Source organism: Pseudonaja textilis, chromosome 5 (genome assembly GCF_049901715.1).
Source record: "Pseudonaja textilis isolate UNSWEBS1 chromosome 5, rPseTex1.2, whole genome shotgun sequence".
Classification (NCBI taxonomy): Eukaryota; Metazoa; Chordata; class Lepidosauria; order Squamata; family Elapidae; genus Pseudonaja; species Pseudonaja textilis.
In genome coordinates, this window is record NC_141994.1 from 28,843,137 (window position 1) to 28,860,848 (window position 17,712).

Genomic DNA, 17,712 nt, shown 5'->3' on the forward strand with positions numbered 1-17,712 from the left:
AGGAGTCTAACAGCCCATGGATAAAAACTATTTTTCACCTATTCGTTCGGCTGGCTATGCTTCTATATCTCCTGCCCGATGGTAGGAGAGTAAAGAAGTGCTGACCAGGGTATGAATCATCCTGAGGATTTTTCTCACTCTGCTGAGGCAGCAGATGTCAGGGGACAGCCCATAATTTTTTGTGCTGTGCTCATCACCCTCTGTAATATCTTTTTATCCATGGCGGTCAAGCCAGCACACCATACCGTAACACAATATGTAAGAACACATTCTATCGTAGACCGGTAAAAGGAACTCATCATATGTTGTTCCACCTGATTTTTCTGCAAGACCCTAAAGAAATGGAGTCTCTGTCGAGCCTTCCTGACCACCTGGATAGTGTTATTTTTCCAGGTGAGATCTTGGCTAAGATGGACTTCCAGGAATTTGAAAGGAGACCCTCTATAGACTAGTTTTTGCCCACTCACTCCATTATAACACCAGGAAGTCAAAGCCACAGTGTCTATGCATGCTGCCATCTTAGATGGGGGAAAAAAGTTCATTGTATATGAAGAGTTAGAAGAAAAAGAACATCCTACACGCACATATAGTGAAAGAGAATTATAAAACATTAAAGATAAATCTTGTTAACTTTTTCAATTAACTACCAAATTTTACAATCCTGATAAGAGTTAAAAAGGATAGTTTTTAAATAGGATAAGTTTTAAATAGCAAACGTACCACATACAAAACCTTCTAGGCTGACAGCAAAAACATCTCTTCCTTTTAATGCCTGAGGATGAGCACATGTGGCATTTACAAAAGTCTGGAATTTATTGTCTATTAGCCACTCAGGTAGCCATTTCAGCTGGCAATCGCACAAAAGGCTTGATGTGTTTATATATCTGGAAAACAAACAGGAAAGTGGTGGAAATGTATATGCGTCTTATGGAGTGAAAAATACAGGCCAAAGCAGTGGGGTCCTTTTACATTGCTGAACCCCGCCTCTTCTGTTTTTGTCATTGCCCATTTTCTTCCTCTAAACCTAGGTGAGTCATATGGTCAGGTGTGTCTTATAGTGTGAAAAATACAGTAAGTGAAAGCTGTGTTGGAGGAAAGACAGATACTTACAATTCTTTAAGATTCTTCATTTGTAAAAATGTGTTTTCTTGAATTGACATTATTGCATTATTACTTAGATCTCTATAGGAGAAAAAAATAATGCAAATCAACTTAGGACAAATTCTATACCAAAAAGGGGAAAAAGTATCTCATTGTAATTACATACAACAATTTAGTAATATTTCTGGATAAAAAAATAACATTGGATAAGGGATTTTTTTTTGATAAATTAAAAAAAGAGATTTCCATTTTAAAAAAACTGTACATGTATCTGAATTTTTAAGAAATACAGATAGTCCTCGACTTACAACAGTTCATTTAGTGATTGTTCAAAGTTACAATGGCACTGAAAAAGTGACTTATGGCAGTTTTTCACACTTAGGACCATTGCAGTATCCCCTTGGTCATGTGATCAAAATTCAGAAGCTTGGCAACTGACTCATATTTATGAAGGTTGCAGTGTCCTGGGGTCATGTGATCATCTTTTACAAGCTTCTGACAAGCAAAGTCAATGGGGAAGCTAGATTCACCTAACTGTGTTACTAACTTAACTGCTATGATTTACTTAACTGCGGAAAGAATGATAATAAAATGGGGCAAAACTCACTTAACAAATAAATTTAGCAAGATAAATTAAGCGCTCAATTGTGATTGTAAATCAAAGACTACCTGTTTGGCCTAAGGAGAGAGAGAGAGAGGAAGAAAGAAAGGAATGATTAAAAAAGAAGAGATCTTAACTTCACTTTGTGTGTCAGTTTTCATTTTCATTTTCTTTTTAAAGCCCTTTTTAATTCTTTAAAGTCTATCCTGTTGAGGATCAAGGTTAAAAGATGATTGATGTGCTTCCTAAAATGACAGCAGCTTGTTCTAATGTTTAAAAAGACCAGCATTCCTACAACAATGGTAGATAGTTTGATAAACCAAGAAGTTCTTCCTGGAACTTCCTGGACCATATGACTATGCAATGTCATAAAGAAGTCAATACTTCAAAGAAACTATTGCTCCAGGTATATTTGGTTTTCCTAAAAGCTCCAAAAAGATACAAGGATCTACTTTACTCACTTTGATAACAGAAATGAAAATAAAGACATTTTGGAAAGTAAGTGTTCCCCCTACTACCTATAATGTGAATTTTCCAATTGTGGATAAATGCTAATTGGACTGCAGTGAGCTCCAACTGTTCCTAGCAAAGTTTGGCATAAAAATATTTTTAATCCCTAACCCAGAAAAGTGTACAAATTTTCTTTGTGGACAGTGCATTGCCAGCCCTAAGCAACTTTTTCTAATATTAGACCCACTGTACATTTTAGTAACTTTATATAATGATGATTTTCAAGTACTTACAGGTGTTCAAGTGCATCCAGACCAGAAAATGCTTTCTTAGTAATAGACCTAATTCTGTTCCCTTGGAGTAGCCTGGAAATATAATATGTAACAGATGCAATAAAATAAGAAGTATATTTGTAAATTTTGATAACACCTTTGGAGCCATATTTTATCATGTTGCAATTTTTTGCCTTTTAAGCTTCTTCCTGCTACAGTGATTACATTTCCTAAATAGGTGCTTTAATTTTGGTTCAATAACTAGAGAGATGAAGGCATTTTAAAAATGTTTATGAACATAATTTAGTAAAGCAACTGTTTTAGGAATCTACAAACTCATTCCTTTTTTCTACCTGCTAGAGTTTGAAGAAAATATCTGCATTCTAATGAAGCCTGAATAAAAATTTGCACAATAAAACGTTGTCTCTGCACAAAACTAATCGACATTTCAATAATGTAATTACTTAAATATCTATAAGGAATAAAAATAAGACATTTTGTAGTACTTCAAATTTCTAAGTTCTATCATATCACAAGACCTAAAATGGACACCTAACATCAAAAACGTCATCAAAAAAGCGCAACAAAGAATGTTCTTTCTGCACCAACTCAGAAAGCTCAAACTGCCCAAAGAGCTGCTGATTCAGTTCTACAGAGAAATTATTGACTGTCGTCTGCATTTCTATAACTGTCTAGTTTGGTTCTGCAACACAAAAAGACAGACACAGACTTCAGAGAGTAATTAGGACTGCAGAATAAAACAATTACTACCAACCTACCTTCCACTGAGGACCTGTATACTGCATGAGTCAAAAACAGGGCTGTGAAAATATTTACAGACCCCTCACATCCTGGACATAAACTGTTTCAACTCCTACCCTCAAAACAATGCTAGAGAGCACTGCACACTGCACACCAGAACAACTAGACAAAAGAACAGTATTTTTCTGAACGCCATCACTCTGCTAAACAAATAATTCCCTCAACACTGTCAAACTATTTATTAAATCTGCATTACTATTACTATTAATCCTCTCATTCTTCCTTTCACCCATCTCCTCCCACTTATGACTGTATGATTGTAACTTTGGTGCTTGTATCCTAATAATTTTTATTGACTATTTCCTAGTATGATTGGTTTGCTTATGACTATTATTAAGTGCTGTACCTTATGATTCTTGACTCTTGACGAATGTATCTTTTCTTTTATGTACACTGAGAGTATATGCATCAAGACAAATTCCTTGTGTGTCCAATCACACTTGGCCAATAAAGAATTCTATTCTATTCTACATGTGACACTAAGAAATTATTATTTCAATGTATTGCTTTTATTGGTTGCTTTATAAGGTTTTCAAGACAACAGGCAATGAAAGCAAGACCAAAAACTTCCTGTAAAACATATCCCAAATAACAGCTATGAAATAGAAATATGTAGAGTTGTAATTAAAACAGATTTAGTCATTATAAGCAAGACCAGAAAAGCCATAAAATCAACAGCAAGAAGCTGAACTATATTGCAAATCCTTTTCATAATTTTGCATTAGAAAGATAGTATGTCAAGGAAGAAACTGTTGAATGAAGATGATTACTTAATTAAAAATGAGTAACCTTGGCTACAAAGTCTCATAACATCTCGATTTTCCCATCTCCATCTTAGCTAGTTTTCGCACTCCTGATCACGGTCTCTATCCACTACACGAGAAACAAAATAGATGCATTTGATAGAAAAAATTCCAGTTAGCTTTGTGCTGTTATGGTGCAAACATTGAAAGTACTGTAAAGATAGTGTCAAAGAGAAAACATAAAGGTAGTGAGCAAGCAGGTGACATCAAAGTTAAATTCACATTGCAGATAGTTGCCAGCTGATCCAATATCAACTAATACTATCAAATTTCCCTATAGTTATGCCTGGCTCTCAGTGTTTTATCATTTTCTCTGTGGTTGTTGTCTTATCTATGGGCTTTTGTGGAACAGTAATAATAATAACCATCATAACAATATTAACAATGATGATAATTATAATTTGCAGGAATGTGTGTCCTTTATAAAGCTTCCTATCCAGGACCACAGAAGAAATATTCATCATTACTCAAATAGAAAGAAGAAAGTTATACTTACAGCCATCTAAGTTTGTCAAGTCCAGAGAAAGCACCATTCATATCTTCAATTGTCCATGAGATTTCATTATTTCTAAGGTCTCTGTAATGAGGGGAGAAAAGTATTTTAAATCAGTCCCAAAATATAAAAAAGGTGTACATGTTTGAAATCACAGCTTGTATAACTCTTAAGTTTATAATCTTTTATTTGTGTTTGTGTGCTTCTGATTCAATATTGACTCCAGAGAGGTTACTGCAGTTTTCTTCGCAAAGAAGTAATTTCCATTATCTTCTTTCTAGGTCTGACAGAGAGTGACTGGCCCAAAATCACCCAGCTGACTTTGTGAATGTCTTCTGGTTTCTAGCCTCATACCTTAACTACTACACTAAGTGATTCTGTATCTGCAGTTTAGATCATGTTAATACTTATTCTATTGAGAAAAAAAGACTCAATATACTATTCAGTTCACTAAGCACTGATCACACTTTTTCAATGGTAGTCCCATCTGCAAGCCATAAAGTAAAATGTGATTTTATGGTATCCTACTGATTTTAATGCTTTTACCAAACATACAAGGCTTTTATGCATCATAAAAATATTTTGGCTTCCTCATTAGAAGAGCTGCTATGCCAATAACTAGTGAAGGGAGTTAACAAGGCAAGCAGGTTACTAACTGTAACAGAGACTTAACAGTTGGATTAATGTATGTGAATGGTACCAAAGATCAGTAAATTCTTACACTTCAAACAAGTTATTATAGATAACACAAAGAGAATTCAAGAGGTTAAGATCATTGTCTGATTTGTATGTCATAATATGAGTTGGAATACAGCTATCTCCATCAATGGCACATATGACATGTAAACATCAGTGCACGTGGGCAACAATAGCAAATACATGGGTGAGTGCTTCTATAATAACAGCAACAATATGTGATGTTTCTTGTGGTTGCCACTCTTTTCCATTATGCCATTATGCAGATTACAACACCATAATTGAAAGCTTTTCAATGGTAAACCCACAGCTAAAAGTTGGCAACAATGCTCCTGTGAGTATCATAGGATATATGACTCCAAATATGTAATGTCTGAAAAATCCAAAATTATTGTGAGAAGTTTTATGTCCAAATATATTTTATTCTTTATACTGTTTCCATCTTCCCTTAAACTATTAATATAATCCACAATGGTCTGAGAATCAGTGTCTCCAAGTTAATCAAATTAGCAAACTTCCTCAAACTCTGAAATATGTTACCCAGACCTAATAATGTACATATCAAGTCTGCAAACACAAATAGAGTTAATTAAATTGTCTCCTAGAAGAACTATATGTTCACAGAAATACACCCCCCACACCCCCTCACACTACGTAGATACTTCTACACCCTGGACAAGCTCCCCCTATAAAAGTTTGCCTCTGTACCCCATTTCTCTGTAGCCTGTCCCTAAAAGCAAACTGTTTTACTTTTAGAAATAAATATTTCTTCTTTCCTCACAACTGTCTGGATCTCATTTTTATTTATTCTTGTGCAGCCTGGCTCAAATTGGAACCCCAAGTTATTCTTCTGACATTAAATATTTTTATGCACATGAAATTCTATCTCCAAATCTTGCAATATTTTGTGTTCCTTCCCCAAATCATGCTGTTGGAGTTTCATATAGCCCTCCCCCCATGATGGCACTGTATGGAATGTTTTGTATTGTAATTCCTTATTTCTATAACAATCTGTCTAGGTTTTTAATTACATAATTTAAAATGGAAATTCATCAAAGAGTAAGCAATATGGTTTTTTTTTTTAGTTTTGGTGCTTTTAAATTAAAAGTCCTTGGTTCTAAGTCAATCTGTATTAAGAAACTTGCACCTATTACTAAATTTTCTGTAGTATTCCAGTGTTTCTAAACCTTGGCAACTTTAAGATGTATGGACTTCAACTACCAAAATTCAAATGCTGGCTAGGGTATTCTGGGAGTTGAAGTCTACACAATAGTTGAAAAACACTGGAGTAGTCTTTAGTTCTAATATTTTTTATATATATAATGCAGAATTGTGAACCACTCAGAGTCATTTGCTGAGATGGGTGGCTATAGAAATCAAATAGATTAGATAGATAGATGACAGATATATAGATAGATAGATAGATAGATAGATAGATAGATAGATAGATAGATAGATGCCAAGAGTCACTTTGTTGAAATGAGCGACTATAGAAATTGAATAATAAACAAACAACACTCAGCTGGGGGGGATCTTTAAACAAGTTTTTTTGACACTTACAGAATTTGTAAACTGGATAGTCCCTGGAACGCACAATCTGCAATGTCGCTGACTTTGTTGTTTCCAATATCCAGCCTTACCAGTAGGCTTAAACCAACAAAGCTTGAATCTTCTAGTTTTGCTAAATTATTATACTTTAAATCACTGCAAATTAAAAAAAATGGGGGCAATGTTGTTTTAAATCAGCATAAGCAAAACATTCAAGCTAAGAATGCAACTTCTTAATTAGTTTCAGAATAATTTATTTTTAATTCAAGTTTGTGGCTTATTTTCCATGACATGTAATATTATTGCAGAACTAGTTTCTATTATTTGAAATTACAGAAACAACGTCCAAGTGTTACTGGTACAAAGAAACACAATTGATTTCAGGTTCTTGCAATGAAGCATCAATGAATTCAGCACATGTACATAAAAGCAAATGTACTGCTTTCATGTAAAGTTGTTCTTTCAGACATACTTGGACCTGCATCCTACTTTTAAAATAGAGGAGAGCTAAAGACAAACACACACACACACACACACACAAACTCACTACTCACAGCTCACTGAGTTTTTGGCAAAACTCCCAGGCATCAGGTCTGATCCTGCTGATTGCATTTTGGCTAAGATGAAGCTGCTGTAACATCAACAAGCCATAAAGCCAGCCTTTGGAAATCTCTGTTAGGTTGTTATGATCCAGCTGCCTAAGAATACAAAATGAAAACCCAATTTATAGCTTCAAGCTTTAACCATTTAAAATATGTCAAGAATCTTTCTCATAAAAACAAGCTAAAATATATATATATCATTTTGCATTTTGTACATAAATATTTTGTGAACAAATTAGTCCTCAAACACAATTAATTCTAATACTCAGAATGGTTCTTTCTGAAAGACTGTGAAAATATGCACTTACAGAATTTCCATGTTACTTAATCCCCAAAAAGCTCCATCCATGAGCCAAACAAGCCCATTTTTCTGTATTTTTAATGATTTCAAAGAAGGCAGTCCTTGAAAAGTAAGTCCGTCTATTTTTTTAATTCTGTTACGGCTCATCTCTCTGAAGGGAAAAAAAATATTCCATGTTATTGTAGGTAAATTCAAGTTTCTAAGCACTGTGTGTGTGGTCCTATGTCTTTATCTGTTTAACAGAAATACAAAACATTCTTTTTAAACCAGACTTCTTTTTTAACAAAAAAATATTGAACTCTTAAGGCACGACAGTGCCAATAATTTTGAATGTCTTTCAAGCCTATTTTTCTTTTTTAAAAAAAACTTGAAAATTATGTTGCCAGGAATTCAGGGGGTTAAGTTAACAATTTTAGGAAATTATTTGCTATCTAATGGGTGTGTGTGCATCTGTGTGTGTTTGGTGCTACTTCTGATATTCTCTTACAGAACATTTAAAATGTTGGTTAGATTTGCTGTACGTGACATCTTTTTCGGCACCTTAATTTTTTAAACTATGTTCTATATCTGTCACTTCTATAATTGTTATTCTTTTTACCCATGTGAACTCTGGAGCAGTTTTTCCTTCATCCCCATCTCAAATCTTCTGTAATTTAAAATGTTACTAATGAATTATTACAAGCAATAAAAAAGAATAATTCAGGTAGTGCATGCTAGCTTTCTGTGATGCAGCCTCTTTTTAAGCTTTTGCAGTGACTCTTATGAAAGCCCTCAAATACCAAACTATTAGCATTTTACATATTCAGATTCTTGATATTTGTATTTATTTATTTATTTTTATTTATTATTTTTATAAATAACTCAAGGAGGCAAACACATCTAACACATCTTCCTCTTCCTATTTTGCCCACAAAAACAACCTTATGAGGTGGGTTGGGCTGAGAGAGAGTGACTAGCTCAAGGTCACCCAGCTGGCTTTTATGGCTAATGCAGGATTGGAACTCATGAACTTCTGCTTTCTAGCTGGTACCTTAGGGATCAGAAACTTTTTTAAGCTGTAGGAACTTAAGTTTTTATGAGAATGTTTTATGAAAATGTTTGTGTTAAATTATTTTTTTATATTGATATGTGATCTTCTGGTTCAGTAACTGCTCATTATTCTATTATGATTATTTTATCATACTAATTTTATGCAGCTTAGAATTTTTCACTGAATTGGCATCGATCCTCAAAATTGTTGTATTTATTTGCATCCCTAAAATCTGACACTTCTCCACTAATTTTCTCACGTTGCAGTTTACACATTCAGCATTTTAATCAGTTTCTCACTTTACTTTTCTTAAAAAACGTAATTTGTCATCAAGGAGGTTACTTTGGGAGTCTGGGAGTGGAATAGTGAATGATGAAGGTTTGGCCATGTGGGAAAAACAAGTAACTTCTTTCTTTGGTACATTCAGCCTTTTACAATGTACCCTGTCAATATTTTTAATGATTTACTAACAATGAGAGAAAATAATCTAAAGAAAATGTCTTATCTTCCTTCCATACTATAAACCACAACAGCATTACAAGTATCTTATTTCAGGCAATGCAAACAAAATAAATTAATATAAACATTCAGAATGTGGGGCCAGAATTGTGTTTTTGTTGCATCTAAATCTCTTCTGAATTTATGTGATTGCTATAGGGCTAATGTTTAACCATTGAAGGAAGCCTACAAAAATCAATGAAAGGAACAAGGCATTTGGAGGATGTACTCACAGATGTTGGAGATGGGGAAGTTTAAACATTTTCTGTGTAATGGTTGAAATGCGGTTCTTGTTCAACTTTAAGACTTGAAGTGTGTTAGCCAAGTTGTCAAAAATGCCTGGATCCAGTGAAACTATCCGATTGTTGCTAATGTGGCTGGGAAAGAAGGGCAGAATAACATATCTGGAAATGTTGAAATTATGTACTGAAATCCTAATAATCTGCTCTTTGCTCATCTTAATCTTCATTTTAAAAGTCCTTGTCTTATCAGATAACAGATAACCAGAGTGGGAAAGGACCTTGTAGGTCATCTAGTCCACCCCCCCGCCCAAGTGGGAGACCCTACAACATTTCTGACAAATGGCAGTCCAATCTATTCTTGAAATTCACAAGTGAAAATGCTCCCACAACTTCCGAGGGCAAGCTGTTTCATTGGTTGATTGTTCTGTCAGAAAATTTCTCCTTATTTCCAGGTTAAATCTCTTCTTGTTTAGTTTCCATCCATTATTCCTTGTCTGGCCTACAGGTGCTTTAAAAAATAGCTTGACCCCCTCCTCTCTGTGGCAGCCCCTCCAATATTGGAAGACTGCTATCATGTCTCCCCTGGTCCTTCACTTCACTGGACTAGCCATGCCCAGTTCCTGTAACTGTTCTTCATGTTTTAGCCTCCAATCCCCTAATCATCCTGGTTGCTCTTCTCTGTACTTTTTCTAGTGTCTCAACATCTTTTTTATGGTGTAGTGACCAAAACTGGATGCAGTACTCTAGGTGTGGTCATACTAAGGCTTTATAGAGTGGTATTAGTACCTCCCTTGATCTTGATTGTATCCCTCTGTTAATACAATTTAGAATTGCATTAGCTTTTTTGGCTGCTGCTGCACACGGCTGGCTCATATTTAGCTGGTTGTCCACTAAGACTCCAAGAGACCTCTTACAGTTACTGCTATGGAACCTGGTTTCATCCAATCTATATGTGTACTTTTGGGGGGTTTTTTTGCCTAAGTGTATGACTTTGCTTTTCTCTATGTTGAATTTCATTTTGTTAGATATGGCCCAGTGTTCAAGTCTGTCAAGATCCATCTGGATCTTGAGCCTATCTTCTTGGGTGCTAACTATTCCTGCCAGCTTGGTATCATCCACAAAATTGGTAAGTTCCCCTTCTATTTCCTCAGGTAAGTCCTTTATGAAGATATTGAAGAGTACTGAGCCAAAGACAGAATCTTATGGCACCCTACTGCTTATTTCCCTCCATGTAGACTTAGACTCATTAAGGACTACTCATTGAGTACAATTTGTCAGCCAGTTGCGAGACCATCTGGTGGTAGTGTTATCTTTTTCACTTTTTTTCTAGCTTACCAAGAAGTAGGCTGTGGTCTACCTTGTTGAATGCCTTGCTGAAATCTAAATATATTCAGTCCACAGTATTTCACTGGTCTACTAATTTAATCACTATGTTGAAGAATGAAGTAAGATTGGTTTGGCATGATCTGTTTTTAACAAACCCATGCTGACTGCTAGTTATTACTTTACTTGTTTCTAGATGTTGGCAGATCTGTTTTTTTATTATCTTTTCTAGTATCTTCCCAGGTATTGATGTTAGGCTGATTGGTCTATAGTTTCCTGGGTCTGATTTTTTTTCCTTTTTTGAAGATGGGAACCACATCAGTACTTTTCCAGTCCTCTGATAGTTACCCAGTGCTCCAGGATTTTTGAAAGATATGGTGCAGTGGTTCTGAGATGACCTATTTCATCTTCTTTATCAGTGGATAAGTGTCACTTTGAACAGTTCTTAAAAGTCAGAGAATCCACCACATTGATTCCAAAGAAATATAATTTACAATTTACATTAATCCTGAAATGACAGTGATTTAAAAATATTCAACCAAATTTTAAATACTTTCAAAATATTAAACTGAAAAATGTGATTCTTTTTCAAAATAGCCTCAAATACTTATTTTTTATTAAATATATTAAATATTAAATACTTTTTTAAAAAAAAGTATAGTAATTATGATGAAAAGGATTATGAATGAATGGCTCAATCAATAGTCCAGTGAATTTTCGTTTGATTAAAGTGACGGTTCTCTCTTGAGATTCCAACTGCTGTCCTATACAACTTTTAATGGACATTCCTGACTCTAAATTGTAGGCATTATGTTCACCACTACTTAATGAAGCTATGAGAACAGACTTCTATGCAAATATAACATCCACTGTGCATAGGGTAAGGATAACATCAACAAAAAGCAAAATCTTCACAAGGCACTATTTTTCCTAAATTATTTTAATAATAGAGTCATGTGAACATGTGTTATTATTTTGAATTTTATATTCAATCAATTCTAACCAGGAAGTGGATAGCACAATAGACCATTAATAAGTTCCAAAGTACGCTGGTCTATGTGGGCATTTTTAACCTATTTTCTTTAAGGTCAGATGTTAGGAGTAAAAAGGAAAGGGAAGGGAAGGGAAGGGAAGGGAAGGGAAGGGAAGGAAAGGAAAGGAAAGGAAAGGAAAGGAAAGGAAAGGAAAGGAAAGGAAAGGAAAGGAAAGGAAAGGAAAGGAAAGGAAAGGAAAGGAAAAGCCCAGTAGAGAATCCATACCCACAGACCTTTTTGTGAATCACTATGAATCTCTTCGGATACCAGAGTTCCCTGATTACATTAAAGTTTTTTTAAAGAAAATTTTGGATGAAATGAAAGCTTGAACTTAACTTACAGGTTTTTGAGCACCAGTGGAGGAAATGACCCCATCTCAAGCACAGAAATATTGTTGTTACTGAGATCTAAAGTTTCGAGGGATTGAAATAGTTTCAGTTCTTCAGGCAGAATGTTCGTGATCTTGTTATTTATCCTGAATTAAAAATTAGCAATCACATTAAAAACAATTTCTGGACCACTGACAAGCTTTATATATCCCAATAGTTTAGTTAAATCATATACACAGTCATACATTGCATCAACATCATATATTGTTTAGGAAATAACTAAAATTTACTAAGTACCAAATAAAAATTAAAAAGTTTTGAAATGGAATAAGGGAAAGGGAAGAATGCGAGCAAAAGAAGTATCAGAAAATAATTTTGAACTCTAATCCAGAGTTCACTAAAAAATAGACTTATAAGTAATAAAATTAAGACATTTTATAAGCAGCAAGTGCTGCACACGAACAGAAAAGAGAATCTACTGGTTCCCAGCCACAATATACTAACAAAATACAATTAAACAAAAATTAAAGAAAGTGAGAGGGGAAAAAAACATTTTCTTCCAATAAAAATGAGGAGAAAAGGAAAAGAAGTAAAAGAATAAAAAATACTTCCTTAGGAAAGTATCATGATAATCAAAGAATTAAGACCTCTGTTTTTGAATAAGCTACCCAAATAGGAAGTCAAAAATTTAAAAGCCCACTTACAAAAACACCCGAGAAAAGAGGCAGAATATAATATGAAATAGTACAAGAAAGATCAAATCAAATTAAAACTCAAAATAGAACAAATGACCAACAAAAGGGCTATGAGGAAATAGAAGGGATGACTAGAAGATGAATGTAAAGAACAGGGTGATATGTAAGGAGGAAACCTAAGAAAGGAAATTTATCAAATAGACAAAAGGATATTATTTATCCCATAAAGAACAATATACATAGTTGAATTAAATTCAGTTGATATATTATCATATCATATACGTATATATTATAAACATGAAATGAATTTGTGAGACAATCATTAAGAGTATCACCATAATTGCAATGAGAAACAGTCAACAGAACAAAAAATGGCTTTTGATTATACCATTTACATGACATACAAATATTGGAATTATGTCTTTCTGCTACAGCTGTGATGGCGAACCTATGGCATGCATGCCAAAGGTGGCACGCAGAGCCCTCTCTGTGAGCACATGAGCAGTTAGCCCAGCTCAGCTCTGCTGCGCATATGCACATGCGGGGTGCATGCAGAGGGTCACACATGCATGCATGGGGGGGTGCATTGCATTTTGGGGATGCACATGCATGTGCATGCTTTGGGCACTTGGTGCCGAAAAGGTTAGCCATCACTGTGCTAGAGTGTTTGCAGATATCCTAATCTAAATTAAATTCAATTATTTGGGGAAAACAAATGAGTCAGAATTTCCTGAGGATTATTCCAGCAAAGGAAATTATCTTCTCCATTTTTGAACTTTCAATTAGATATCTGATTAACTGTTATTGAAGTACCCTACCTTTCTTCAGATAAAATTCTGTTAAAAACTAACCCTGTATCATTCTCCTCTGCTTATAACCCTGTAAAGTGACTTCCGCCCTTCAAGGAAAACTACAGAAAACTGTGGAGAGCAGAGTATATAAGCAACAAAGGTGCAGTACCACATCATTACAGAGAGGTTTTTAATGTCTCTATCACAACTGCATCTTTTCTTCCGTGTACATTATGTCAAGACATTTGATTCTAATTACAGAATGATTATAGTTTTCAGGTCCAAAATTAAGAAATACTGTCTTTATTGTTATAAAGGTAAATCCAGATTTTAGAAGACTCCAAAATTGCTTGAGTGAGTTTTCTCCTATGTTAACCCTTGACAAGCTTTATATCAGATAACTACGAGTGTAACAGTAAACAGGATAAATTTAGAATACATGAAAGGGGGTGGAAAGAATTAAGCTTTTATGCTTTCCACACCAAGATGGCATTCTAAGGGGAAAAAAATCAAACGATACAACTTGGATGAAGGTGAAAACACCCACGCCGCTATTGCCGATGTAGAAAAGGGCAATGCGGAATCACAATGGCAGGGGGTAGAACAAGCAGTTGAGGGGGGGGGGCTCGGAGCGATGCCAAAGCTGCCCGCCGCTTCGGGGCATGAAACGGCGCTGCCCGAAAATGCAAACGATCTCTGACAGCCAGATGGAGAGAGCTAACGTCGGGAGATTGTAATGGGATTTGGAGGCTAAAAGAACAAAAGCCTATCCTCAACGAGGCTGAGCCAAAACTGGGGAATGCTGCGGAGGAGTCCCGTGGAGGAGGAGGAGCATTCCACAAATTAAGCCCAGCCTAGACATGCACAGACTGAAGCACCTCCCACTACTGGATGCTCTGAACAGCTCATGGGAGAATTATAAATGCAGCAAGAAGTTACAAAAAGAGGGAAGAAAAATAAAAATTGTAATAATGTATTTGAGTCACAAACTATGCAAACTCAGTCTCAAAATGGTGATTTTAGCAGACCAAAGACATTAGGTAGTAATAAGAATTGTTGAAATCAGATTATTTTTTGCATTCTGAATACCATCAATCCCCAACACTTTTTGTTTTATTTTCAATTGCCCTATCCCTATTAAAGCAGTTGTGAATATGGCATTACTGAAATAATTTTCTTTTAATTTGAACTATTTGAGTGGTTAATTTAGACTAACCTCCAAAAGGGAAGAGAAGTTTCAGATGTTTTAGAATAGAATGAGCTGCAAGGGTTCTTGGAGGTCTTCTAGTCCAATTCCCTGTTCAAGCAGGAGACCCTATACCATTTCAGATAACTGTTCTTCTTAAAAACATCCAGTGATGGAGCACCCACAATTTCTGGAGGCAAGCTTTTTCACTGGTTAATTGTCCTCACTGTTAGGAAGTTTCTCCTTAATTCCAAGTTGCTTCTCTCTTTGATTAGTTTCCAAACATTATTTCTTCTCCTGGCCTCTGGTGCTTTGGAGAATAATTCGACCCCCTCTTCTTTGTGGCAGCTTCTCAAATACTGGAATACTGCTATCATGTCACCGTAATTCTTTTCTTTAGACTAGCCAAACCCAAATCCTGCAGCCCTTCTTCATACGTTTTAGTCTCCAGGCCTTTGATCATCAATTGCTCTTCTCGGAACTTTGTCCAAAGTCTCAACATTTTTTATAGTATGACCAATATTGATTGCAGTATTCCAGATCTGGTCTTACTAGGGTTTTATAAAGCATACTAATATTTCACGTGATCTGGATTCTATGCCTCTGTTTATACAACCCAGGACTGTATTATCTTTTTGGCTGCTGCTGCACACTGCTGGGTTATATTGAAGTGATCATCCATTAGAACTCCAAGGTCCCTCTCAGAGTTACTATTTTTGAGTCAGGTCTCGCTTAATCTATACCTATACCTTTGTTTTTTACTGCTTAATGTAAAATCCCTGGGATTTTTCCTTTAAATCCCTGGGATATTATCTGTCAGATCCCAGTGATTTATACTTGTCAAGGTCAGGTAGGTGTTCTCTTACCATTTTCCTGCTTATTTTTTAATTTCTAATTTGTCTTTTTACAGTAGGGTTTTTTTGGGGGGGGGCGGGGAATATGTTGGACTATAATTTTCTTTTTGTGTGAAGACTGATGCAAAGAATGAGTTAAGCAGCTCGGCTTTCTCCCTACTGCCTGTTACTTCCTTGCCATCTTTTCTCTTTAATGGACCTACTGTTTCCTTGACTTTTTTTCTTGTTATTAATATGTTGAAAGAAACTTTTTTATTATCTTTGACTTTTGTTGCAAGTCTTTGTTCATTCTGAGCCTTTGCTCTCCTGACTTCATTTTTGCATGTTCTGGCCATCTGCTGATAATCAGGCTTAGTTAAGTGTTCCACTTTCCATTTTTTTGTGCTTGTCCTTTTTGCCTTTCAGTTTGTCAGAGGGATCTTTGCTCATCATGCTGATTTGTAGTTTTTCTTTTTCAGTGGTATTGTGCTGGGATGGACTTCTAATGATTTCATTTTTTCAGACTTTCCCAGGATTTTCATCCATGAAATCTTTTCTAGGCTCTGTCTGAGTTCATTAAAACCAGTTCTTTTAAAGTTTAAGACACTGGTTGGATTATTTTCTATTGTTTGTGTTTGCATTATATTTAATTCCAGTATGACGTGGTCACTTTTACCCAAGTTTCTGGCAACTTCAACTCCCTCTATCACTTCTTCTCTATCAGTAAGAATTAGGTCCAGAATAGTTTTACTTCTAGTTCCCTCCTCTATCTTTTGGATGGCAAAGTTGTCATCTAGGTTGGTTAGGAATATATTTGATCTCCCACTTGCTTCAGAGTGTTTCTCCCAGTTGATATCTGGACAATTAAAGTCTCCCATTGCTACTGTGGTATGCTTCCTACATACATTCATTAACTGGCTGGCAAAGAGTTCATCTATTTCCTCTGATTGGTTGGGTGGCCTGTAATGTACACCTATGTCAATGTTACTTCAACTTTAGTTTAAAGCCCTTCTGATAATTTGGGCCAGTCTTTTTCCAAGTACATTTCTCCCTGTTGTCATGAGGTGCAGCCCATCTCTTGCCAAGAGTCCTTTATGAAGGTAATGCAGTCCATGGTCAAGGAAACCAACGTTTTCTCTGGCAACACCAACCCTTTATTCAATGGTTTATTTCCAGAATTCTTTTTCCCCCCCAATGGGTGTTGACCTTTCTTTGGGAGTACTGATAATAACACTATTTGTACTCCCAGCTCCTTAACTTTGTTGCCTAGTTGCTTATAATCTCTCAGTATTGTACTCAGGTTCTTTGTTGGGTCATTCATCCCAATGTGAAGGAGGAAGAAAAAATAGTAATCTGTAAACCGAATTATTTTGGTTAGGTTCTCAGCCATATCTTTGATTTTTGCTACAGGGAGACAACGTACCTCCCTAAATTGTATGTCCCATCTACAGATGGCTAGTTCTGTTCCTTTGAGAACAGAATCTCCTATTATCAACATTCACATTTCTTTTTTTTTTGGGGGGGGTGCAGTCTGTGGGGCTTTTCTGTTTATCTCAGATGTGTTTGTTAATGTGACTTTTTAAGAGATTTGATGCTGTCTCTTCTCCTGGTGTCTGCATGTCTTCTTGGAGAGGGAGGCTGTGGTCTGTGTATTTTCATCTAGGGGGAGAAATCAATTGCTCAGTTTTAATGGGGTTGTTTCTGGTTGGGTTAGATTCGGCAATAGGGATGCTTCTTTCTTATATTATTGTGTTTCCTTCTATGTGTGACATACCTCCATTTGTCTTCCTCCAAGGGTTTATCAGCAGGCTCAAACCCTCCGGGAGTTATTTGTTCATTATTTGGTTCGATTTGGGTATAGCTTTCTTGCATAGGTTGCAGTCTGGCTAGAGTTGCCTCTAGATCCCTTACTTTTTCCTCTAGTAGTTTACATTTAATACATGTATAATTTGGGTGTTATTTGGGCACACATGTTCACATACATGGAACATATATTGCATACCACAATAGTAAGAGTCACCTGTTCCATAAGTTGGTTTCTTTTGCTGGTTCTTTTAAGGGT

The 17,712-nt window shown here is 35.6% G+C and overlaps 1 protein-coding gene across 2 annotated transcripts in view; it reads right to left on the reverse strand.

The window, feature by feature from the left end:
- Window positions 1-17,712, reverse strand: part of LRIG3 (leucine rich repeats and immunoglobulin like domains 3) — a 43,122-nt gene that overhangs the window by 7,432 nt on the left and 17,978 nt on the right. For both annotated transcript variants that reach the window (XM_026700446.2, XM_026700461.2), the window contains exons 4-12: window positions 12,157-12,291; window positions 9,451-9,594; window positions 7,697-7,840; window positions 7,341-7,484; window positions 6,799-6,942; window positions 4,546-4,626; window positions 2,446-2,517; window positions 1,111-1,182; window positions 721-884 (exon numbers count right to left, since the gene is read on the reverse strand). In XM_026700446.2, the coding sequence (XP_026556231.1) occupies window positions 721-884; window positions 1,111-1,182; window positions 2,446-2,517; window positions 4,546-4,626; window positions 6,799-6,942; window positions 7,341-7,484; window positions 7,697-7,840; window positions 9,451-9,594; window positions 12,157-12,291 (1,100 nt within the window). The remainder of the gene's footprint in view (window positions 1-720; window positions 885-1,110; window positions 1,183-2,445; window positions 2,518-4,545; window positions 4,627-6,798; window positions 6,943-7,340; window positions 7,485-7,696; window positions 7,841-9,450; window positions 9,595-12,156; window positions 12,292-17,712) is intronic.